We start from the raw sequence: 24,814 nt of genomic DNA, 5'->3' as shown, positions 1-24,814 counted from the left end.
AAATAAATCAGACTGTAACAGGCATGGAAACTGTAAGCCAAATATAATACAAAATGAGCCAATACAACACATCTCCTCTTAAAATTTTCTTCTTTGTAGTTACCAAACTGTCCCTAAATGTTATTCTAATTTTGTACCATGTAGTGGTTTTTAAGAAATTGAACTAGAACAAAGCAACTCCTTTGTCCTGTTTTTTTTTTTTTACAGTTTTTTTTTTTACACACATATTGTATATACAACTTTTAAAATAGCTGCACAATTTTATATCTCACCGTTAGAGAAGTGCAGTCCAGGCAGACCATGCTTCTCAATATATTAAAAATATTAAATAAAATCCAACCAGTTTCATACTTTTCTAATAGTCAAGCTGGCTGGAAAAAAGGGTCTGGAGAAAAAACAGGCAGTTGTAAAACAGGATCAGTCTTTCTTCACAAACACACTACTTAAAACTCTTGCTAGTTCCTTATCTTATCCCTTTTACACCATCTCTAAGATCTCACCTTAAAAGTTGGAAATATCACATCGCTAACTTAGAGACAAAATCTGTTGAAACATGCATATGTCAACTGCCCACTCAACCAACTGCAACCCTGAGGATTTTTCTGGCCCAGTAGAAAAGAGGAAACACTAAGATAATCTCTGCTGTAGAGTTGCTTCTCCAGTTAACAATATCATGTGTTTTTTCAGGATGTTTCTTGGGCATGCATGTATGACACTGTCACTTCATGATTCTACTTTCCACAAGCAGGTATCTCCTCGACTCTGTCTTTCATCCCAAGAAAGCCACTGTCATCCATCCAAAGGTTTTCCAAGGTAAACCAAAGTCACTTCTGTGTTACCATATACAGCAGAAACTGCTGGATATAAGCAGACCTTTGGAAGTCCTCTAAAGGCAACCCCCAGGAATTCATATCCACGTTCAAAAGCTAAAGTCTTATCTTCCATGTCCAAGATGACTCGAATTCTTTCTCCTATCTGCAAACAGACATCAAAAAAAGAAGATAAGAAGAAAACCCATCAAAGGCACAGCTAGATGTAATCCAGTTGAAAATATTATTAAGAATATGTATCTCCACTACCAAACGTAAAATAGATAGCTAGTGGGAAGCAACCACGTAGCACAGGGAGATCAGCTCTGTGCTTTGTGACCACCTAGAGGGGTGGGATAGGGAGGGCGGGAGGGAGGGAGATGCAAGACGGAAGAGATATGGGAACATATGTATATGTATAACTGATTCACTTTGTTATAAAGCAGAAACTAACACACCATTGTAAAGCAATTATACTCCAATAAAGATGTTAAAAAAACAAAAAAAGAATATGTAACTCAAAAGTTATCTAGAAAAACCAAAAAAGTTATTTGGTCAGGGAGAAACATCTAGAAAAAGAACATGCATCAATTTCATCACAAATGTTTGTTTTGATAGTTTTTTTTTAAAAAAACTTAAGACTTGTGTGGGATTTATATTTAATACTGAAAATTTAAATATTCTTCCTGAACAGTCCCCAGATTTTATTTATTCTTTTTAAAGACTTTTCTTAAGAAGGTTACCACTAAAATCTATAACTTGGCATATTTTACCAAAAAAGGCTACCTAAATTTTCTCAAATTACTATAGTACATACATACAATGGAATGTTATTCAACCTTAAAAAGAAATGAAATTTTAATATGTGCTATGACATGAATGGACCTTGAAAACATTATGTTAAGAGAAATAAGCCAGACACAAAAATACAAATATTATATGATTCCACTTGTATCAATCACCTGGAATATTCAAATTCATATAGATAGAAAATTGAATAGAGGTTACCAGAGGCTTGGGGGAGGAAGAAATGTGGCGTTATCGTTCAGTGGGCACAGAGTTTATGCTGGGGATGATGAAACAGTTTTGGGTATATATAGTGATGATGGTTACACAACATTGTGAATGTATTTAATGCCACTGAATTATACACTTACAAATAGTTAAAAGAATAAAGATTGCTGTGTATATTTTACCACAATAAAAAAAAATTACTATAATAAAACACTTCCACAACCTTTAAAATTTACAAAGCAGTTCTACATACAATGTGGAACTTACATAATCATGAATAGCCAAATCTGACTATAGGTTCTAAAGATGCAGAATAGGCTTATTAAACAATCACTTTGTGGTCCACTACTCTGAAACACCCATTTGTTATAAAAATAGCAGTACTGATTGTTAAACTAAACTGGAAGCACAATTACCCAGTTCTTTTCCCATTTGGAAAAGTAAACAAAGAAAGAGCATGTTTATCCTTATAATTCACACGTATTAAAGGCTGTTACATCTATATACTTGGAGGCAGAAAGTCCTAACATTTGCAATCAAAAATCATAATTTAATACTTCCCAATTATGATATCCCCTGCTGCTATCATTACTTTCCTTCATTGTATTTCCTATCACAAATAACTACCAACATCTACTTTTTCTCTCCCTCTGCCCAACTCACAGATTAACCCCATTTATGGACCTAAGAACCTCCAAATCACCATCATTACTACTGTTACAAACAAAACACGAACAACAGCAAAAATCAGAAATAAAAGCTAATATTCTGATGAGTATTGTTGAGTGATTTTCTATTATCTCATTTAATTCTCATATCAATCCTAGGAGTTATCCCTATTTTACAGAAGATGAAAATAAGAAAATAGAACCACTCCAAGTGAAATTTGCAAGTTTGCTTTACCTTTGACTGAGCATACAACATACATACACATAGCACAGAGAGCAGAAAGAAAGTCTTACAGTTTTAGGTGTCAGAGGACAAAATTTGGAGACAGCAGAGCAACTGGAAACTTAGAAGAACTCCGCAAGCAAAAAACCACAAAGAGGATGAGCTCCAAAATCTGAAAATAAACTCTGCCCAAATCCTCATGTGATGACTGTATTACACAAACACAGGGGAAACCCCCAGGGAACCAGGCAGAAAAAGTAGCAGCTAGAGGCCAAAAAAACTGAACAAAGACATAAGCTGCTGTATAGTTTCAGTGCAGGCAAGTTAACTGCCTACTAGAACAAGAAAACCTACAGTTTTCAGAAGAACAAAGCAGCTTCTAAAGAAACAAAACATTCCAGAGTTACTACTATATATTATCTACCATGTCCAGTTTTCAATTAAAAAATGACTGGATATGAAAAGAAACAGGAAAGTGTAACTCATACTCATGGAGAAAAAAGCAGTCAGTAGAAACAGACTCCAAGTGGGCCTTAGATGCTGGATTTGGCAAAGACTTAAAGTAGTTATTATAAAATATACCCAAAGAATTAAAGAAAAATATAGTATTAATAAATGAACAAATAGAGATCTCAGTAGAGAAATGGAAACTATAAAAATGAAAATTTTAGAACTGAGGGGCACAATAACCAAAATTCACTAGCCTGGCTCAATAGCAGAGTTCAAATGACAAGAAGAAAAAAATCTATGAACTTGAAGATAGAACAACAGAAAGTAACGAATCCAAAAAACAGAGAGAAAAAAGAACACAGCTTCAGAGGCACAGAGACAAGGATGATATCAAGCAGTCCAACAATTACATGAAATATAAATGGACTAACTACTCAAATCAAGAGACTGGGTTAGATAAAAAGCAAGGTCCAAATACATGTTGTCTGGGGGACCCACTTTAAATACAAAGACAGACTAAAAGTAAAAGGATGAGGGAAAAGAGGTACTTTGCGATAGTAAGCATAAGAAAGTTGGATTGGCTTTATTGATATCAGACAAAATAGATGTAAAGACAAGGAATATTACTAGAGTCAAAGAAGGTCATTTCATAATGATAAAAGAGTTAACCAGGTAGGTAGATATAACAATTTTAAATGTATATGCATCTAATAACAGTTCCAAAACACATGAAGCAAAAACTGACAAAACTGGAAGAAGAGATAGATAAATCTGCAACTATAGTTGGAGATTTTAATACTCCTTAGTAAATGAAAGAACAGGTAGAAAGAAAATACAGAAAGCAGATAGAAGACTTAAACACTACCAACCAATTTGACCTAGTTGTCCTTAATAGATTATTCCATCCAACAGAATATACATTCAAGCATACAAGACATTTATCAAGGTAAACCATATGCTGGGAATAAAACATGCTGCAATAAATTTAAAGGGACTGAAATCATACAGAGTATGTTCTCTGAAAAACAAAGAATAAAGGACTTTCACTACAAAATCACAAGGCTAGTCATAGGTCTTTATCTTCAATGATGATTAAGTCCAGTTCTCCTTAGGGCATTTGCAGAGCCTGAAAGGACAGTAAGGAAAGGATTCTATGAAAGAAAATCCTTCCAGGCTTTTATACGTCAGGAAATGGGATATATTTTAGTTCTTCTACTTTATTATGCCTGACTTGAGGTCATTACTGAGGCTAGAGCTTTCAAACCGCATGTTCCTCTGAAATGTACAATCTATAATTCCTTAAAATTTCCAATTTCTTATCAGATTATTATTTTTTAAACTCTGCTGAATCTATGGTAATCATATAGCTTTTACAAATAGGAACTATAATTATGACCCTAGAATCAAGTGAGTATGGCTTAAGGCTAAGAATTTTTAGGGACTTTGCTGGTGGTCCAGTGGTTAAGAATCTGCCTTCCAACGCAGGGGACCCGGGTTCGATCCCTGGTCAGGGAACTAAGATCTCACATGCCGTGGGGCCACGAAGCCCGCATGCCACGATGAAAACCCCGCGTGCCGCAACTAAGACCCGACGCAGCCAAATAAATAAATAAATAAATAAATAAATATTTTTTTAAAAAAGAATTTTTAAATGTAGTAGTTTGGGACTTCCCTGGCAGCCCAGTGGTAAGACTCCATGCTTCCACTGCAGGGGGCACAGGTTCAATCCCTGATCAGAGACCTAAGATCCCACATGCTGCGCGGGGCGGCCAAATAAATAAATAAATAAATAAATAAATAAATAAATAAATATGCAGTAGTTTGCCTGAACTCACCTATGTTTATGGAAATTGCTGACACCTCCAGACGCTTTAAATACAATCCAGATTAATAAGTAGCAGAGGGTAAGTATGTATGCACATGCACAGAGGTGCATCTGTGGGGGTGAGGGGGTGAGGTATCCAGAAAAAGTAGATTTGGATGTGCATGATATAAGAAAGATTCCAATCCAAAGCACAAGTTGGCAAACTATGGCCCCTGGGCCAAATCCGGCTTGCAGTCTATAAATAAGGTTTTACTGGAATATAGCTATGCTCATTCATTTACATAATCCATGGTTGCTTTCGTGCTATAACAACATAGTTGAACAGTTGTGAGAGACAGTATGGACAACAAAGCCTAAAATATTTACTATCTGGCCCTGTATAGAAAAAGTTTGCCAACCTGATTTAGAGTAAAGACAGATTGCTCAGATTGAATATGTATTAGGAAACAAATATTGAGATACTAAAGATTATTGTCAGAGTAGCCAAAAAAGGCCAGTTACACTATTTATTTAAAAGTTACCAAAAAGACAAATAATGCTGCTATATAAAATTTTGTAAATTTACAACAAATTAAGCCATGACTTAACAAAGGCTCAGAAAATACTCAGTTCCTCACCTGATATTTTGGTGCATTGTTGCATTGTGGAAAACTGCCATTGACTTCTCCATTATGTAGTAGATTATTGTCCACTAGATTCCAGCCCCAGCTCTGGTCATCACTGCCCAGCAATGCCACATAACCTTGGCACTGCATGGGGGCTCGTTTTGTGGCAATTCCAATCACTGCCACAGTGCCCAGAGGGCCCTCCCACCACACTTCCCATGCATGGCGGCCCTCACTGAAACCAATCTTGGTCCTTGCACCATCAGTGCTCTGAGCGATGGGGTTTCGATGTAAAGTAAACCCATTCTTCTTAATGTAGACATTCCTGGAGCAGTCGTTAGTGCTGAAAGCATGTTGGAAAGCACGTATCTGAAAAGATGAAAAGCAGACAAAAGAAATAGAAATTTGATTTTTCTTAAACATTAAAAAGTACCCAAACTTTAGGCTACATGTTTTTAAACAATAAAGTTACATATTTTAAGTAATACAATAAGTATTTCTCAAAAATGGCTCACGTTTCAGCATGGGATCCTAACACAATAAATTATGCAACATTAAAAATAAAACTGCCAGCTGTTTCATTATTGACTAAAATTCTAAACCACAGTATTTCTCCAAATAGACTTCTTAACACATCAAAAGATATACACAAGAATCCTTATATTTTAGAGATAGTACTGAAATGTTTATGGGTGACATATCTGGGAATTGCTTTGAAATATCCAGGAATGGAATGGGAGAGTGGGCAGGGTAGACATGAAACTAGACTGCCCATGAATTAATCATTGGTAAAGCTTGGTGATGGGTATAGGGAGGTTATTTTCTATACTCTTGTTTATATTCAATATTTTTACATTAAAAAGTTAAGATATGCAGTTTTCGTGTTGGCAATGCTGCCACCAAAAAGAACTGTATTTTAAGTAAAATGGAGAACTTAGTCATATCAGCTCTAGAGTTTATGAAAAATTTTAATAACCACAAACTATCTTAGATACTCAGCCTCCTTGCTAGGTATTACTCATACACTGAGACATCACCACTCTCATTTTACCAAATCAAATAATCCCCTAGATAGCATAAATTCAATCACTAAAATTTATAAAGAGATAGTCATTAACAGCAGCTACCACTGACAGGACAGGATAGTTGACCTTCAGTAATCACCAGTTTTTTAAGCTTCCAAAATAAAGACAATATGAAAATTGCTACTCTGTACAAATAATAACATTCTCTCATGTTTTAATAATTTATAGGTTTTGGTTTGTATGTTTTTTAGAAAATCCCTTCTTTATTCAAACTACCCAAAAGCAGCTGAAGGCTGGGACCTATTGCTTTAGTTAACCTGAGAAATCAACTCCAGAATCACAGAATTTCAGCATTAGGAAAGACGTTAAAGTTCACCTACTTCAACTCAGGGATGGGGACACAGGCGTAAAGTCAACAGGTAGTTAGCACAAGAGCCCCAAAGAGAAGTCAAGCATCCAGTCCCCTCATCTAGTTCTTATTTACCATTAGCAAGTACTTCACTGTTTAATTGTTGTACTCCAGAGCACAGATTAAAACAAAAACAAAAAACCTCCTTGGTTCAGGTATCCCATATTTTCATAAACGGGATGTAAACCTGAAGTATACCTAAATTTTTTCCGATCTGTTCTTATTATAACACACTTTTAAGCACCTAAAAGTGCTGTACACACCTCAACCATTTGATTCTAGTAAAACATATCTTGAAAAAAATCTAATCTAACCGAAATTGATCAAACTTCTATAGGAAATACAGAGGACAGAAAGCATGTTAAGCAACACCATGGGACTGAAATCAGCAAAATCCAGATTGAGGGAACCTCTCTACAGGGTAAACAACCTGGTTTCTTCAACAAATAAACTGCAGGGGTAAGAGGTGAGAGAGATGGAGGGTGTATCTGTAGACTAAAATAGCCTTAAGAGACATATCAACTGTTTGTCATGGGAACTTTATATAGATCTTGCTTAAATAAACTGAAAATTAAAGATATAACATTTGACATTTATGAGACAATTGGAAATTTGAACACCAAACTTTTTATATTAAGGAATTATCATTAATTTCTTTATACTTTAGATGTAATAATGGTATCGTGATTAAGTGTCCTTATCTTTTAGAGATAGATAATGTGAAAAATCAGATAAAATGGAAAAAAATACACAAATAAATAAAAACAATCTATAGTTCTTGCTACACAGTCTCATGCATAACCTGGATTTTCCATTATAGCAAACAGCTTTAAGACCTAGTTTAGGATGTAAGTCTGAAATTTAGACAATTATAGCTAGATGCCAAGCATAACTGGAATAACTGATGTTACTTGGTAATATGTAAAACATGAACTTTTAAAAAGAAGACAAATCCTAATTAGACTGACAACTACAAATACTTTCCAGTTTTATGCTATCCCAAGCCTGTTCTCATCATTTTCTCAGTTACCCAGGCTCCCTGGAAATCCTATTTGACCCTTCCTTCTTCCTCATCCCACCTCACCCAGTCAGCTGTCCACCTATGTGGACTTGTCTTCTTGCAACTCCTCTCCCAGCCATCCCCTTCTCTGCTCTATACACTTGCTCTGGTCTTAAGTACCTCTGGTATAGGCACCAACCCCTGCCTTCCTGAATTCACCTTATGGACTGGTTTTTCTAAAGCACAGCTCTTACTTCATCCCTCCTTTGTTCAAATTTCTGTGTTTTCCAGCTGTAAGACGAAGTCCAAACTACAGACTGAAGGCTGTATGTCAAGGACCTCCATGATATATCTAGTTTCAGCTTACCTTTACAATCATATTTCCTATCACAATTCAATCTAACTAAACTATTTTATATCTTTAGCCTTTCCTCTAAGCTACAAATTGTAACAGATGCCTATCTGAAAACTCTCGGGATGTCTTAAAAACACTGTAAACTCTGTGCTACCAAAACTGAACTCACTGTTATTCCTCCAAAATCTAGCCCAGGTAATCCCTGTATCATGTAAGCCAGATACCTAGGAGTCATCCTGAGCACCCCCCTCTTCCTCACCCTTATTTCAAATCTATTGTCAAGTCCTGTAGATTTTATTTCCTAAATTTATTCTAAATTTCTCCCCATCTCTTTTACTACATACTTCCTAATACTCATATTTCTAAGGTCCGCCTCCAACCTGTTCTCCATTCTTAAGTTTGAATAACCTCTAAAAATGGAAAAATATCACATCACCAATCCCCACACTCCTAACCCCCTTTTGCTTACAATTTAAAATGGCTTCCTTTTGTTTGGCCCCAGTCCACCTCTTCCATCTTTCTCAAACCTGCCTCACTTTTGCTCTCTATGCTCCAGCCACATTGATTATTTTCTGTCCCTCATACTCATTAGGTTCCCTCCTGGAAGGCTCTTCTCTCTCTCTGGCCTATTTATCCTTATCATTCAGGTCTCAGTTCATGCATTATTTCCTCAGAGAAAGCCCTCCCTGACCTCCCTACTTAGTTCAAATTCTCCATTACTGACATTCAGAGCATCATGTATCCATCCTTCGTAGGACTTACCACAAATGCAATTTTACAACTGTGTGACTATTTGATTAATACCCACTTCCCCCCACTAGACTGTAAGTGCCATATGGCAAGGCATCCATAAGAGTCTGTATTTGTTTTTATTCACCATTGCATCTGCAAAACTGAGCATAGTGCCTAGCATTCATATTTTTTTAAATAAAAATATATGCTGTACAAACCCTCTGCTTTCCATTGCCTTGCTTTTATTCAGGGTACTTCCCCTTAGTAAAATGTTCACATTCTCCCCATCTTTAAAACTCAGCTCAAATACAATCTCAACCTCAAACCTTCTATAATCATCCACTCAACTTGTAAATCTCTTTCAGTAAACTTCTAGTATATATATATTTTTATATCTCTAACAGTTAGCAACAATTTCTACCATTCCTATCTAATAACCACTAGTTATTTCTATATTTTTTTTCCTCCTCTACTAGACTGAGGACTTCCCTACTAGGCTATATGACTCCTTCTGAATTAATCTTTTATCTTCAAGATATTCAAGAAAAGTCCTGCAACATCTGAATGTACATGTGATTAGTACAGGTCTATAATACCTACAGTACAAGTAGTACAAAGGCACACAAAGTATTAAAAACTTATGAAACCTAAAATATCTCTGGAAGGATACAGAAGAAATAGGTAACATAGGTTGCCTCCAACCTGGATGGCGGTGGTATAAGGACAAAAGGAAGACATTTTGCTTTACATCACTTTGCTTCTTTTGAATCATGTATTCTTCACATGAATACATTATCTATTACATATTATTATATGAATCTTGAATCGTGAACATGACTATTACAGACCAATTACAAAAATGTCTTAATTTAAAATAAATAAAAACAAACTTTATGGAAAAGTAAAAACTAAATAAGACTCATGAAATCTACACGTTTATCAGGCACAGTAAGACAAAACTGCAATCTTCTGCACTCTACTATATGAATTACTAGTATCCATTGAGAATCTACCATGTACAAATACTGTCCTCGCAAATTAACATAATTTCATTTAATAGAAAAACAACTTGACAGTTGACATATTAAAAAGCGATATTCCTTATTAAACTAAAGCCTGTTTTATTACAGAAGAATACATTTTACATCTATTTCACATGGAAAAAAAACTTACTCCTTATTCTGGCCCCACTGGCAGTCTAGCATTAAAAAGGTATGTTTTCCCTTTTTAGTTGTTAATGTATTTTTATGTTTACCATATTCTAGGTCAGACTTTATCCTGGCTTATATATGCTCTTGGTGACTGCTATTCTGAATAGCTGTTTCCATCCAAACTGAACCCAAGTTTAAAGGCCTTTTATTTATATTGCTTGAAGGATCCTCTCAGTCCTACCATTATCTCCTACTTGACATTTTCACTTGCATACGAAGGCAAGACTAATCACAAGAATCTGGCAGGGGAAAAAAGGCAGCAAAAATGGAATCAGCATGTTAGATGACAAATAGAACATAAGGGACACAACATCAAGGTGGAACTACGAAAAAGTTGGCAAGGAAGTAGCTAATAATAGTGGGACATGGCAGTATTATGACTGTTAAGTGGTGCCGATGGGAGGATGTTCTATTAAAGCCTCTATCTTGAAAGTCAGCAGGATGCCTTGGACCACACTCATTTATAAGCCTGTAATATAGTGGAGGGAATTAAAGAGTGCTTGGGCAAAAATAAAGAAAAGATGGTTATAAATCAGAGCTTGGAAAAGGTGCGGTGAAAGCACAGATCTGAGAAACTAAGCCCATGTTAAGGCAGCCGAGGTGATTTAATAAAGGGCAGGGAGAAAAATAGGATGAGAGTATTGAAACCTACAACAATGAGGTGGTCTGTTTTTAAGGGTAAAGACTGTGGAAAGTCGAACGAGTGACGGAAACCAGGGATGGGAAACCACCTGGCCCTTCAAAAAGTGTATCGCGGAAGTGGGGTGGGTTAAGGGGCAGAACTTCAACCCAAAGAGAAGAGGATCTTCATGGCGCGGGGAGGTAAGGTAAGGTAAGGTATTGACTGGAGCGGTGGAAAGGCGGGATGGTGAGGCGAGGCTTCCGACTCAGAAGCTTAGCTGAGAAGCACTGAGAGTGGCCCGGACAAGCGGGACCGGGGGCAGCGGCGGGGCGCGGGGCTCCCTCACCTTGGCCTTGTAGCTGGGCAGGTTGCAGAGGATGTCCGTGCGCAGAGCCTCCTCTGCCAAGCTGCGGGCGCAGAGGCTCCGCCACACCTCGCTGTTCTCATCGCCGTGCAGGCAGCGGTACCAGTGCTTGCACACCAGGGCGCAGCTCCGCAGCTCGGACAGCTCCAGGTAGGAGAACACCAACTCCAGCACCCGGCTGGGCAGCCGGCCCCCGGCCCCCGCGGCCCCGGAGCCGGAGCCGGCGCCGGCGCCCGCGCCGCCGCCACCGCTACAGCCAGCGCCTCCCGAGGCTGCCCCAGCCCCCGGGGCCGGCGCCGCCATCGCCTCACCAGCCGGCCCGAGGGCCGTCGCCGCCGCCGCTTCCCCCCGTCTCTGCTCCGGAGGCCAAGCCTCGCCTTGAGACCGGAGCAGTTCGCTCACCGCCCCTTTCACAGACTACCGCCCGGCCCCTCCACCACTCCCGCCCCTGCCCGGGGGCGTCCGCCACGCGCCCCGCCTCACTGAGGGCAGACGCACCGGCCGCACGGGCGTCCCCTGCCCCTCCCCCGCGGCTCAGCGCGGGCGCCGGAACGGCCCGACTCGCACGGCCTCCCTGTGGCGCGCCCGTGGCTCCGCCATGCGGGTTGAGGGCACGAAGCAAGGGCGCACGCCCAGCTCACGCGATTCCTCTCGGCCCCGGATGTGACTGTTTGGCTGAGACGCCTCCCCGCCTACGCTAGATGGGATTGGGCGCCCACGAGTGAGGTCATCACCAGGCGCCTGGGAGGGAAGCTGGAAGCGCAGGTATGAGGCTAGTGCCGGTGGGTTCCAGGCTCTCCTCCGGTGCCTTTTCCCCTTTTTAGTCTAGTGGTTTCGCGTCGGCTTTTCTGGACCCCTTTTCCTATAAGTTTTCGCTGAGTCATTTAGGTCCCTGCTTCAGTTTTCCAATCTAATGCATGAAACTTCCCTCTTCTTATTAGCCAATCCTTCGGCAGGTGAGGTCGTGTTTTTCTGGTCAGGCCCTCTTGTTCTCCTTTAGTACCAGTGCTTATCAGAACGTGTGTCCTAGCGTGTATACAGCATGCGAGGTCGCCATGTTTGAACACCTTCCCCCCCCCCGACCCCCAGTGTTTGGATAACCTTAAAGTGCCGTTTAAGTGCTTATTAAGTGCTACATTCTTTTGGACAAAATGTGGCTTTTCCTAGTCTTTCTTACTAACCCACGATTGGTAGGCGAATTAAAGCAGTGTGTTTTTAACTGAGACATTCCAATAGGGAGAATGACATGGAGGCTATAATTATAGAAGGCTTCTTGGAAGGGAAAGAGTTTCAGCATTATTTAGTCATATTGCGTTTTCCTAGGTGGCCAGAACGTTTTCTGACAGCCTTTAAAGAATGCTTGGTACGAGAAAATAATATCTATCATGTGAGCGAGGCACCCTACTGAGGCCCTTTACAGGGGTGTTTATATAACTCTCAGAACAACTCTGTGAGATAATTATTATAATAATAGGTTTCACAGATTCCCTTAGTAGTCAGTTCCACTGTCTTGCCTTTATGTAGTAAGGAATCTTTCCAAAAGCTCCCTTGCTGTGTATAATCCATTTTTTGTTCTCCAGTAAAAACAAAAGAACAGCACCTACCATCTCTACTCTCTGATAGGTGGTGTTTGGTTATTACTTGCCAGTCCCTTCTTCCCAGATGTTTTTTCCTCCAAGCTTAGTAACCCAGATTCTTTTCATTCTTACTAGTGCCAGTGCCACAGCCCTTGAGCCACTTCGGTTGCTATCTAGCTTCTCCACATCGAGACCAACTTTGGAAAACTCAAACATGTCAAGAAATGTTGACCTATACTTATTACAATGGTAGTGACTATCACATTATTTAGATCTCAGGCTACGGAGTTTTATTTATTATTCATTTTTCAGCTTTCAGCCATCCAAGGAAGACGGTCCAAGTTTTGTCTGGGAAGGCACTGAAGTTTCTTTTCCAGCTTCAAGGATAAGTAGAGTCAGTCCATCCAAGAAGGGGACAAAGAACAGACAGAATGAACAGCTTTAAAGGCATAGACACTTGAAAAGGACAAGTGGATACATAGAGGTATGACAGGAGTAAGTGTTTAGAGTAGAGAGCATTCAGTTATTAAAGACATTGCCCTCTATCCTGTCTGCCATGGTGTGAGGTAGAGCCTTTGAAGGATCTGATGAAATAATTCTGGCAAATCTTGTCCGGTCAGTGAGGTGACTTTTTGTGACAAAGTACCCCCCAAGTGGCCCAGGTAGGATTTCAAAGTAGGAAAAGATTTCCTTTATCACTACCTCCTTTTCTTTCTTGCCTGCTCAGCACCCTCCTGACCATGTCCCCTCCCCCATGTTCAGTACCCTCTTTCTGCCCTCTCACTGTTTAGAACTTCCATCTTTGCACTGCACCCTTTATAAAAATGTTCTCATAGTACCCCACCTTCTTCGCCCCCTCTCACTCCATGATCTCATTAGGTGTTAGAAGGAAGGAATCCATTATCTAATTAAACTAATTCACAATGGGATATGATTAATTGCCGTGCTTGACCCTTTAGGCATCTACCTAGGAGAAAAGCTAGTGGACTTGATACCTGAGTGTGGGGATAGTGGCACTTAGCTATTTCCAGGTAGGCTTTCCAGTCCCAGTAAAAGAAAAACAAGAAACAACTCATTTCTGAAAGATTATTTTGATTTAACCCATATGTAGTTAATTTTTCCCACTACCTCGTACCACAGCAGTCTGATTGTTTAACACTTTTTGATGGTGATCTTCGAATGTGTTTCAAATAATAACAAATAATTTTAATTTTGTAGACTAAGTAAACAGGTGATCTGGGGGGCTCTCGTTGAATCCCTGATCAATACTCTGCATGATAAAATTAAAAGCCTCGAATGTATGGATTTCTGGGGCTTTCCCAACTCTTTCTCCTAACATTCCCCATAATAGGTCTCTATTTTAATTTTTCTGACTAGCTAGGTGATCAGTGAATATTATCCATGTGGTGTAGAGATTAGAAGTTTAATTTGTTCTTTACTCTGGTGCATAGAGGTTAAGGTAGAGCTGACCTTGGACTTGTGAGAGTAATAGTCCAAGAGTTACTACTGCTTCCATTATGGAAAAATTTACAGGAATTGTGTTGTTGTCTATAATAGTCTCTTTAAGTACAAAATTCATTTATTGCCTAACTTCTCACACTTTGGGGTGGAGTTTAACCAAATGTATCTTTAAAATTGAGTTAATCTTTTCTGGAAAAGAGTTATATTAGGAAGAAAACCTGCTAAAGCTTTTGTCTGCTAGTCAGCATTTACTTAGGTCCTTTGTGAGTAGATCTGTGATGGAGAAAAAGAAGTACTAGAAACCCTGCCTCATTCTTGTCTTAGCAAAAACCTAATATATCCCAACAGTGATCCAAAACCTATATAGACACAAAATCCTAAAGCTGTAGGGGGCAGACTTCTGGACTTTAAAGTTAATTCATTGTAGAAAAATTAAAACTCTGACTTAGGAAATAAGTGGTCAATACCCTAAAGATTCATGACAGAGTTAAATAAAACTATTTGTAACTTTTCAGTGATTAATTCAAATTTCATATTTTAAGGTAGGATATTGTATTTATCATATAAGTCAATAGTCACCACAAATGACAGTTCCTAAGCCTAAATAATATTAATACCTTTCATTTTAAGTTGTGTTAAGTGTCCTTTTTCCTTGGTTTATCTGGAACATTTGGCAAGTCTTTGTTATGGTAGAAAATTATTTAACTACTATTTCAGTACTTGTCGGCAAAAATCAAACCACCAGAGTTCCCTGTCTTTATCTCCCTTTGAGTCATTTCCTCTCCAAACCTCTCCTTTAAAACTTATTGGTTTCAGTCTCTATTTAGTTTCCTCTGTTTACTAATTGAGTGCTTCTGCTGAAATTTAAAAATGTAGCTTTTTGTCTTTTTCCCATTTTGTTATCTGTATGAAAATTGCTATATCTGATTTTGTGGTCTTGTTTCTGTTACTTCGATTATTATTAGATTGGTGATTTTTTGCAGTCTAGTTAGTGATTTTGTTTGTGTGTGTGGCTAAAAGTGGAGGAAATAACCTTTGTGTTGGGAATAGAAGTTTTAGGCAGATTGCCAGATTATTTTAAATTATTTTTCAAAACAATTTTAGGAAATTTATCTCTGTACAATTGAACTAAATTCAGGTATCGTATCTGAAAATAGTAAAGCAACTATGGCAGTTTCTTAGTAGATAAATTCTCCCTTGTCTCGTGGAATGAAAAATTAAATTTATCCAGATAGATTTGTTTGCTTCCTTTTGACTATTTAGAGTTGTATAAATTGCCCCAATTTCCTTTTTTGCTTTGCACAGGAGGTAGTTACGACAGGGGGTAGTATTATGTGGCAGTTACAATTATAGATACAGGCTGCCTAGTGTATCAGGAAACTAAATTTTGCACATAAGTACTACTGTTATATAAGTTCAAGCAGGTGATAATGTGATTAAAAATATGTGAGTATATTTAGAAGCAGTAATGAATTATTAGCAGCTTTCAGTCGTTTTCTGCACTTTCAAAGAATACTAACAAGTTAAACCTGTTGTCAAGTAGAATTGTTAGAAAAAGGTCTTCATTGTTTAGAAGTTTAGGATCCCTTTGTATTAGATCCCAAGTACAAATCCTAAGAGCCAGGTGACTTTGGGAAAATTATTTAACATTTCTGAGACTCAGTTTTATTATCTGTAAAATGGAATAATATTTACCAATCATAAGTGTTGTTTTGAGAATAAAATTAAATAATGTACTGAATTAGTCTCCGATGGTAAGACCCAAGGGTTTGCATTTTTAACCAGTTCCCCCGATGATTATTGGTATAGTACAGGTTCTCAAATTCTAGCATACATCAGAATCACCTGGAGGGCTTGTTAAAACACATTGCTGGGTACCAACCCCAGAGTTTCTGATTCAGTGGGTCTAGAGTGGGGTCCAACAGTTTATATTTCTAACAAATTCCTAGGTGATGCTAATGCTCCTGGAGACCATACTTTGAGGACCATTTGTGTAGTATATATGATGCCACTTTGACTAGCCTAATAAAAGTAAGAAAAGTGACAGTGGTAATATTTGTTGAGCCCTCATTACGTACCAGGCACTATTATATGTGCTTGACGTTTATTATGTCATTTAATCCAATCTGATCCTGTGAAGTGGATGTTATTATTACCCCCATTTTATCGAGAATGAAAGTGAATTAAAGAGAGATTCAGTAATGTGCCCCAAAGTTGCCCAGCTGATAGGTAATAGAGCTATTCAAACCCAGAGAGTCTAGTTCCAGGGCTCATTCTCTATAAACATTATTCAGATAAAGGATATAACCTGATGATTGTGCAGCCCTTTCTTAAAAAGGATTTTTCTTAATTTAAAATAAATATATTTATTGTTTATTCTTACGTGAGCCTCACATCAAGGGCTGGAGGACCAGGCTTACCTGTGCCCCTGATGGCAAGGAAAGCCCATATAGGCATGTGCCAGCCAGGTGCACCACAATCTTGTGTTCAACTAGGCTTTGTAGGCTTGATCTTCAAATGTCTTCTTTTATTGATTGAGTTTTTTAGATGTTTTTTAATAATTAAATGAAATATTGCTTATTGAATTTGTCTCTCGTGAAGTTCTTATATAAAACATGAGATTATAATTTTTCCCCCCTCTTCACAGAGTCATCTGGGCCATTATGGCAGTCAAGTGGACTGGTGGACATTCTTCTCCTGTTCTCTGCCTGAATGCAAGTCAAGAAGGGCTAGTGGCTTCTGGAGCAGAAGGTGGAGATCTCATGGTTTGGGGTGAAGATGGGACTCCATTAGGACACACACGCTTCCAAGGGGCAGACGATGTTACCAGTGTCTTATTCGCTCCCTCCTGCCCCACCAAGCTCTATGCCTCACATGGAGAAACCATTAGCATACTGGATGTCAGGTCTCTCAAAGGATCCTTGGACGATTTTCATGCGAATGAAGAAGAAATCAACTGTGTTTCATTGAATGAAACTGAAAACCTTCTGGCTTCTGCTGATGACTCCGGAACAATCAAAATCCTAGACTTGGAAAATAAGAAAGTTAGCAGATCACTGAAGAGACATTCCAATATCTGTTCTTCTGTAGCTTTTCGGCCTCAAAGACCTCAGAGCCTGGTGTCATGTGGACTGGATATGCAGGTGATGTCTTGCAGAGAGTACTTGGGTAATTTCTAGATGGGATTTGGTAACAGAATCAAATTATTAATTGGGCTAAATATATCTTTCCATTTTCTGTTCTCCACTGACATGTCTTATGTATTTATGAACCATAAGCTTTACTTCTACTGCATGTTTAATGCTAACTTGACAAAGTCTAGTAGATTTTATTCACAGAGTAATTATTAATCTTTTACTCTTCCTTTCTCTATGCTTTAAGACATTCCTAAAACATGAGAATTCAAATATTTGATTCTAAACATCTGTTTAAATAAAGTCATGCTAAAGTCAGAGTTTATCACCCACTCTCTACAAAGTCTGTTGTTTAAAAAAAAAAAGTTGGAGGGCCTGGATCTATTATTGTTTTTACTCTAAAAATCACTGGAGTGAGAATAGTCATGGCTTCTCTTTGGTGAGCATTTACTACTTCCCACTGCTTTACGTATGTTAGTTTCATTCTAATCATACCCTGATCATTACTATTTCTTTTTTAGAAATGAGGAAACTGAGATTCAAGTTAAGTTTCCCCACAGCTGTCTGAATTGGGATTCAAACCTCAATCTCTCTGGCTTAAAAGTCTATATTTTTTCTCTGTGATACCAGAGATATTTAAACAGAGTATCATTGATAATGTGGTAGAAACAGTTCTTGGTATGGGAACAGATGACTTCTAGAAAAAGAACCATTGTTTATTAATGACGTGTGCCCAGCACTGTTCTAGGCATTTAATCTACATTCCCAACTATATATTAGTATCTTCTAAGACTTGTGGCCACTTCTTGGCCAGTGGTCTTTACCATTCCCTCCTCTACCCTCCACACCTCCTTACAATTCAGAAATAATGAGGCTAATTTTAGTTGTTGTCACTATGACTGCCACCCCTCCCCCCAGACTACTGGCATTTAGTAGGAAGAATCGGTGGTTGTTCTGCAGTGCTGGGGCAGCCCCTAAACAATAAAGAATTGTCCGACCAAAAATTTGTAGTGCTTCTATTGAGAATCATTTTACACCTTCAAGGCACAGTGACCCCATAACCTCTAAACCCCTTTTCTACTCCTAGGTCTTGTCCAGAACTTTTATAAACCTCCTACGTTTTCTATCCTAGTGGAGATAATCTGCTTACTTGGTTGGGCCGAAAGACCTACACAACCAGTCAGATATCTGTTTTAAGTAGGCGGATTGTACAGTGTCTCTTTGACTAGTCTTTCTTTCATCCTTAAGCTATACCAGTTTTCAATCACTGGTTCATTAATTAACTACTAGGCATGGCAATAAACAATTAGGTGTGCAGCAATCACAGATTAGATAAGAAGCAGGCACCCAGAATTTACCATTTTACCTCCAGTTCTAGATGAGAATGTTTAGTGGCAGGCAGCTGCTAGAGAACAGTATAGGAAATAAATGTTTTGTGAGAAGAAGGCTTAGGTAATTGCTTTTTTTGGTAATTGCTTTTTGATTTGACTGTCAAGAATTGCTAAAAATTCACTGTAGATTAACTTCTGCATTGGGTTGTGATATAACAACAGTGGCCAGGATAATACAGCCACACTTTAAAAAAATTACTTCTTTAACTGACGTTGAAACTATAATTTCTTCCAATTTATCAGTATTTCTTAAAACCTGGTTATCTGGTATTTTTCTAAACCTTAAGAATAGCCAGTCTATGGGGGAGTCCAAGAATGTAGGCATAATAGTGGAAGGGAGTTCTTATCAGATTAATGATGAGTTATTTCTCTCTGAACAAGTGTGTTTTATCTCAAGGCAGGAATTGAATTATTGCCGCATATAATAGATGTGTTCAACACACCTATCTTTATTATTATACAAATTATAAAAATTATACCTTTTGATTTAGATAGGTTTAAATAGGCAGTGCAGGCTTCCTTGGTGGTACAGTGGTTAAGAATCTGCCTGCCAATGCAGGGGACATGGGTTTGAGCCCTGGTCCGGGAAGATCCCACATGCCGCGGAACAACTAAGCCCGTGCGCCACAACTACTGAGCCTGTGCTCTAGAGCCCGAGAGCCACGACTACTGAGCCCGCGTGCCTACAGCCCGTGCTCTGCAAGAAGAGAAGCCACTGCAATGAGAAGCCCGCACACTGCAACGGAGCAGCCTCTGCTCACTGCAACTAGAGAAAGCCTGTGTGCAGCAACAAAGACCCAATGCAGCCATAAATAAATAAATAAAATTTTAAAAGTAAATAAATAAAAAATAAAATTAAATAGGCAGTGCTTACTCAAAGAGGCAGGGACCTTAAGAATGAAGTATGATTTATTAATACACTTGAGACTGCTTAATCTTTTATTAAATAGGCCCAAAATAATATTCATAATATATGTATAAGGAATAAAAAATAACATTAAATAAATACATGTGTACCACCACTCAAATATAGTTTTTTCTTGTAAGGACCTTTGGAAATTTGAAGCCATCATGGATTTCTGTAGCATACACATTGGTTTTCTTTCTCTTTCATTTCCACATTTGAAAATAAATGGTTCAAAGGTTTGTTCTTTCTGGAGTTTGAAAGATCTCTAGTACAGAACTTAAGGATTGGGACAGTGGAGGAGCCTTTTTTTTTCCTCCCTTGAAAATGAATCTTTTATGTGGAAAGAAATGTTTTTGTAGGAGAAATTTTTGAGCAGGGTCACTTTGATATGCTTGCATTCACTTCTGAACATTTGCCAGTTGTCCACTTTTTCTCCTTTTGACGTTTTATTGGACCTTAAGCCCTCAACTCTTGTATACTTTTCCTTCAAATCAATTTTCTTTAATATTCTTTTCCTTTAATACCTTACTTGCTTAGGGTGATACTGCTTGATGAGGTGGTTGAGAAATTGTGAGATACCTTGGACTCTTGGGCAGTTAGGAAGAGTAAAGAAGTACAAAGGGAATGTCCGGGCAGGAACAATCTGGGAATCTTCAACACTTGGAAATGACTGCTGGGTTGGTAGAATCTGAAATGGCTATTAACACGTTTAGATGATTTAAGTAAATACAAAAATGTTTAAGCTGCTGAAAACACTTCGGGTGTAGTTCATGTTTGGATGTCTTAGGGCAGAAAATATAATCCAGGCATTATGGGGCTATGTGAAAAAGAACTTGGGGATACCTGCCATACAGTTAAGCTAGTAGATTTTGGAATGTCCATTTTCCTTGTGTTCAGGTTTTTTATAGAGATTATTGCCATGTCAAGTGTTTTTTTTTGGCTGCGTTGGGGCTTCGTTGCTGCACACGGGCTTTCCGTAGCTGCGGTGAGTAGGGGCTACTGTTGGTTGCAGTGCGCGGGCTTCTTGTTGCGGAGCGCGGGCTCTAGGTGCGCCAGCTACAGTAGTCGTGGCGCGCGGACTCTAGAGTGCAGGCTCAGTAGTTGTGGCGCACGGGCTTAGTTGCTCCGCAGCATGTGGGATCTTCCCGGACCAGGGATCAAACCCGCGTCCCCTGCATTGGCAGGTGGATTCTTAACCACTGTGCCACTAGGGAATTCCCTCAAGTTTTATTACTCATTCATTTTTGTTATATTTTCTGATTTTTAAAATTTTACTTTATTTCAATTTATTAGTATTTTGGCTTCACCCATATGTATAACAATTGCTGGCCTCTTGGTATAATGTTATAAATCCAATCCAAAGAGATTTTCAGTGTCTTCCCTAGTATAAGCAGAATATAAGTGTTACTAGATGTCGCTTCTTTTGAAAGTAGGCTGAGTTAAAGGAAGTTACCTTGAATAGAAAACCAAATCCTTAATAATCAACAGTAGTAATCTTGTCAGTTCAGATCTGTGCTTTTGACTAAAGAAGGTCATGCTTATCCTAGTGTCCATTTTAAATTGTGAGTCATAATTCAGGGGTAGTACTAGATGGTAAAATACAGCTGTCTATTCTCTCTGAAAGTATGAAGAATATTTTCTTTTTCAAATTGGTTGCTATGGGAAGAAAATTGCTAGATAATAGAGTAAAATCAGTTCACAGAGTTTATTGTTTTGTTTTAAACAGTTTCTAATTAGCATTTAATTTAAATTCGCTTAGTAGGTCCAAGATCATGGTAGGGAACAACAACAAAAAGCTAAGTATACCAGGATGTCAAATTAATCAACAGACTTGTTTAGAATTTCTGCTCTTTTCTCCAGGTACTATGCTAGACATTAGCAAAGATGAATTAAATCTCAAGAAACTGAAAAGCTAGTAGTATATGTCAATTAATAGAACAGGAATTAAATATGGGAAAGAGAGAAGGGGCTGGAATAGTTAGGAAAGCCTTCCTAGAGGGACACAATTTGAGCTATGCCCCTAGGATGAGTAATTTGGGTAATGTGAAAGGAAAGGAAAAGCATTCCAGATAAAAATGATTTCAGTGGTATTCTAGTTTAGTTTATTTAGTTGATAGGTATTTTTACTTGTAACAAGCATAGACAAAAATTAATAAATTTCATAATCTTCAATTTTACCTGCAGAGATCAGGGTAGAATGACTCAAAGAAACTGGCATCTGCTTAAGAATTTGGATTACACTTTAATGGGTTTGTTAATCGAAAGTTACTCAGGATCTTGTTCTCTAAATTCTATCTTCCTTACTGCCCATTGGCATCCTAGTTTTGGCACCAGGGTTGCATCCCACTGGCATGTCGTGGTGCCATCTGAATTTTTTTTTTTTAATATTGCAGGAAATGTATCCTACTAATCATTCTCAGACTACTTTGATGATTTTGTTAGAAGTGGAATAAGCATGTTAGTTAAACAAACTGACTAGAACCGTAACTATGTAACTTCCTCTTATTTAAAGGTGATGCTGTGGAACCTTCAGAAAGCCCGGCCACTCTGGATTACAAATTTGCAGGAGGATGAAACAGAAGAAATGGAAGACCCACAATCACCTGGTCAGCTTTTAAACCCTGCCCTAGCCCACTCTGTGTCTGTGGCATCGTGTGGCAATATTTTTAGTTGCGGTGCAGAAGATGGTAAGATTCGAATCTTTAGGGTGATGGGAGTCAAGTGTGAACAGGAACTGGGATTTAAGGGCCACACCTTAGGGGTATCCCATGTCTGCTTTCTGCCAGAATCCTATTTGCTGCTTACTGGAGGGAATGATGGGAAGATAATGTTGTGGGATGTAAGCAGTGAAGTTGAGAAAAAACAGAAGAGTCCTACAAAACATACCCACAAGAAGAAAACCAAAAGGGCAGCTTATACCAAGCAGGGTGGAAACACTCATGCTTCAGTAGCAGGTGAAGACGAACATGGCAAAATTTTACCAAAGTTAAGTATTGAACATGGAGAAAAAGTGAACTGGCTCTTGAGTACAAAAATAAAGGGATACCAAAATATATTGGTAGCTGATCAAACTAATTGTATATCTGTATATCCCTTAAAAGAATTTTAAATCCAATAAAACATTTGAAAAACTGCAGAACTTTTTATGGGTTAAAAAAAATCCTGATTCTTCGTTTGAACTATTTGTCATATGTGGAAATAATACCATTCCATCATATAAATTTTAAAACATTTGAGCAAAAGGAGATAATTGGGTAACACTTCTTATAGTAAATGACATATTAAAACTTGGAGAAAGAGAACTAATATTCACTGAGTACTGATTGTGTACCAGCCATTTTACATGTTTCCTTTCTTATTCCAAATCAATGAAGTGGGTTATTTCCTTCATTTTTTGCCACAGGAATCAAGACTCAGAGATGTTAAGTAACTTGAGGATCCAAGAAAATTGCAGGCACGATTACTTACCTGCAAAGGATCTTCATTGTCTTGTCAAGCCTCCTGCCATAGGGAAACCCACATCCTGATCCAAATATGGTCACCACATTAGTTATAACATTAGTAATTTCTGATCCTAGGATGTTATGAGGAACTTTACCAAGTTGAAAGAGGAAACCTGTTCTTGCTTGTTCTGTGTAAAGCCCAGAAGGCTTTGCTGACAGTCACCTTTTGCTGTTTCTAAGAAAAGTGTTCCAGGTCAAATCAGTTTAGGATATTACGAAGCAATCCAGGCTGTGATGCTGATAGGACCAAGAATAAGCTGAAGTTACGAATAAGCAGAAACTCTGACTAAGCAGAAGATGTAAGGTAGATAGAAGAGGTAGAGAATAGAAGCCAAGACAGTATGTCGAGAGTAAGTTTTCTTTTCATCATGCCCTGGATTGCTGATTTCTCTGCATGTTCTTTCAGCTTCTGCTTAAATTGCCTACTCTTATATTCAAAGGTTTAAAGAGAGATTCTGATTGGTTACCATTATCCTTGTTTGTGGAGAACTCTTTGATAAGCTCAATTTTAGTCAGAATGTTTGCTGCACATGACAGAAACCAAATTCAAATTGACTTAAGGGAATAAAAAGGAATTTATTGGCTCACGTAACTGAGAAGTCCAAGGATAATCAGGCTTGTACTGCTGAGGTAGCTAAGCTGAAAGGATGTGAGTCTTATAGGTGCCTCACCTGTGAAAAGTCTTTCCTAGGGATGGAGAGAGAGAATCCCCACAGGAATGTTGAGCCTGGAACCAGCCATGCCTGAAACAAGTTATTTCTGGAGGTTTTTTTTTTTTTTTAACTTGTGACTAAAAGGGTCCTGACCAATTAAGTGGGCGGTCAGTAAATATTGTTTAGTGATCTCACTTAAAATTTAAAGCAAGGAGAATACCATCTTGGCCCTAAAATATTCATTGACAAGGACCTTGGCCTGAGTATTGACAGAAACAAGTTTCTAATCCCAGCAATGGGCAAAGTTCTTGGCCATTCTGGGCCTTGATTTCCTTTCTTGAAAGCGAAGGGTTGAATTAGACATCCCCTAAGGTCCTTTCCATGCCACTATTTTATGAAATGAAAACAACATTATCATAACACTGTGTTTATCCAGTGATTCTAATATTTATTAAAATGTCAGTAAAGACTAATTATCATGGGCAATCGCTGGAGATTTAGAGGAATCTTTTGAAAAATTACCCAAGTACAGCATCATTTTAGCTATTGAGCCTGAATAATGTTATGGGAACAAGGTAGGAAGTATTAAACCAGGATTGATTTTTTTTTTTTTAATTGAAGTATAGTTGATTTACAATGTTGTGCCAGTCTCTGCTGTACAGCAAAGTGACTCAGTTATACACATACATACACTCTTTTTTTATATTCTTTTCCATTATGGTTTATCACAGGATATTGAGTATAGTTTCCTGTGCTACACAGTAGGACCTTACTGTTTATCCATTCTAAATGTAATAGTTTGCAACCCTAAACTCCCAGTCCATCCCTCTCCCTCCCCCTAACCAGGATTGAAACATTAGTTTTAAACTTCTTTTT

The 24,814-nt window shown here is 38.3% G+C and overlaps 2 protein-coding genes across 4 annotated transcripts; one reads left to right on the top strand and one right to left on the bottom strand.

The window, feature by feature from the left end:
- Positions 1–392: 392 nt before the first annotated feature.
- FBXO45 (F-box protein 45) lies at positions 393–11,709 on the bottom strand. The gene is made up of 3 exons (XM_061193226.1): positions 11,295–11,709; positions 5,607–5,963; positions 393–975 (listed from the first exon to the last, which is right to left on the bottom strand). Exons 1-3 carry the CDS (start codon positions 11,613–11,615, stop codon positions 790–792), a joined length of 864 nt encoding a protein of 287 aa, XP_061049209.1. The 5' UTR covers positions 11,616–11,709; the 3' UTR covers positions 393–789.
- Positions 11,710–12,055: 346 nt separating this feature from the next.
- Positions 12,056–22,909, top strand: WDR53 (WD repeat domain 53). Of its 3 annotated transcripts, XM_061193222.1 has the most exons (5): positions 12,056–12,077; positions 13,202–13,373; positions 16,998–17,493; positions 22,295–22,469; positions 22,569–22,909. In XM_061193222.1, exons 3-5 carry the CDS (start codon positions 17,014–17,016, stop codon positions 22,889–22,891), a joined length of 978 nt encoding a protein of 325 aa, XP_061049205.1. In that variant the 5' UTR covers positions 12,056–12,077; positions 13,202–13,373; positions 16,998–17,013; the 3' UTR covers positions 22,892–22,909. The 3 variants fall into 3 exon arrangements, with proteins under 3 accessions (XP_061049205.1, XP_061049203.1, XP_061049204.1); XM_061193220.1 differs by having other exon boundaries at positions 22,295–22,909; XM_061193221.1 differs by lacking the exon at positions 13,202–13,373 and having other exon boundaries at positions 12,061–12,077; positions 22,295–22,909.
- The last annotated feature ends 1,905 nt before the right edge of the window (positions 22,910–24,814 follow it).

The sequence above is a fragment of the Eubalaena glacialis genome, chromosome 6 (genome assembly GCF_028564815.1).
Source record: "Eubalaena glacialis isolate mEubGla1 chromosome 6, mEubGla1.1.hap2.+ XY, whole genome shotgun sequence".
NCBI classification, from domain to species: Eukaryota; Metazoa; Chordata; class Mammalia; order Artiodactyla; family Balaenidae; genus Eubalaena; species Eubalaena glacialis.
The sequence above is the reverse complement of the archived record's forward strand: the minus strand, read 5'-3'. Positions and strand labels throughout refer to the sequence as shown.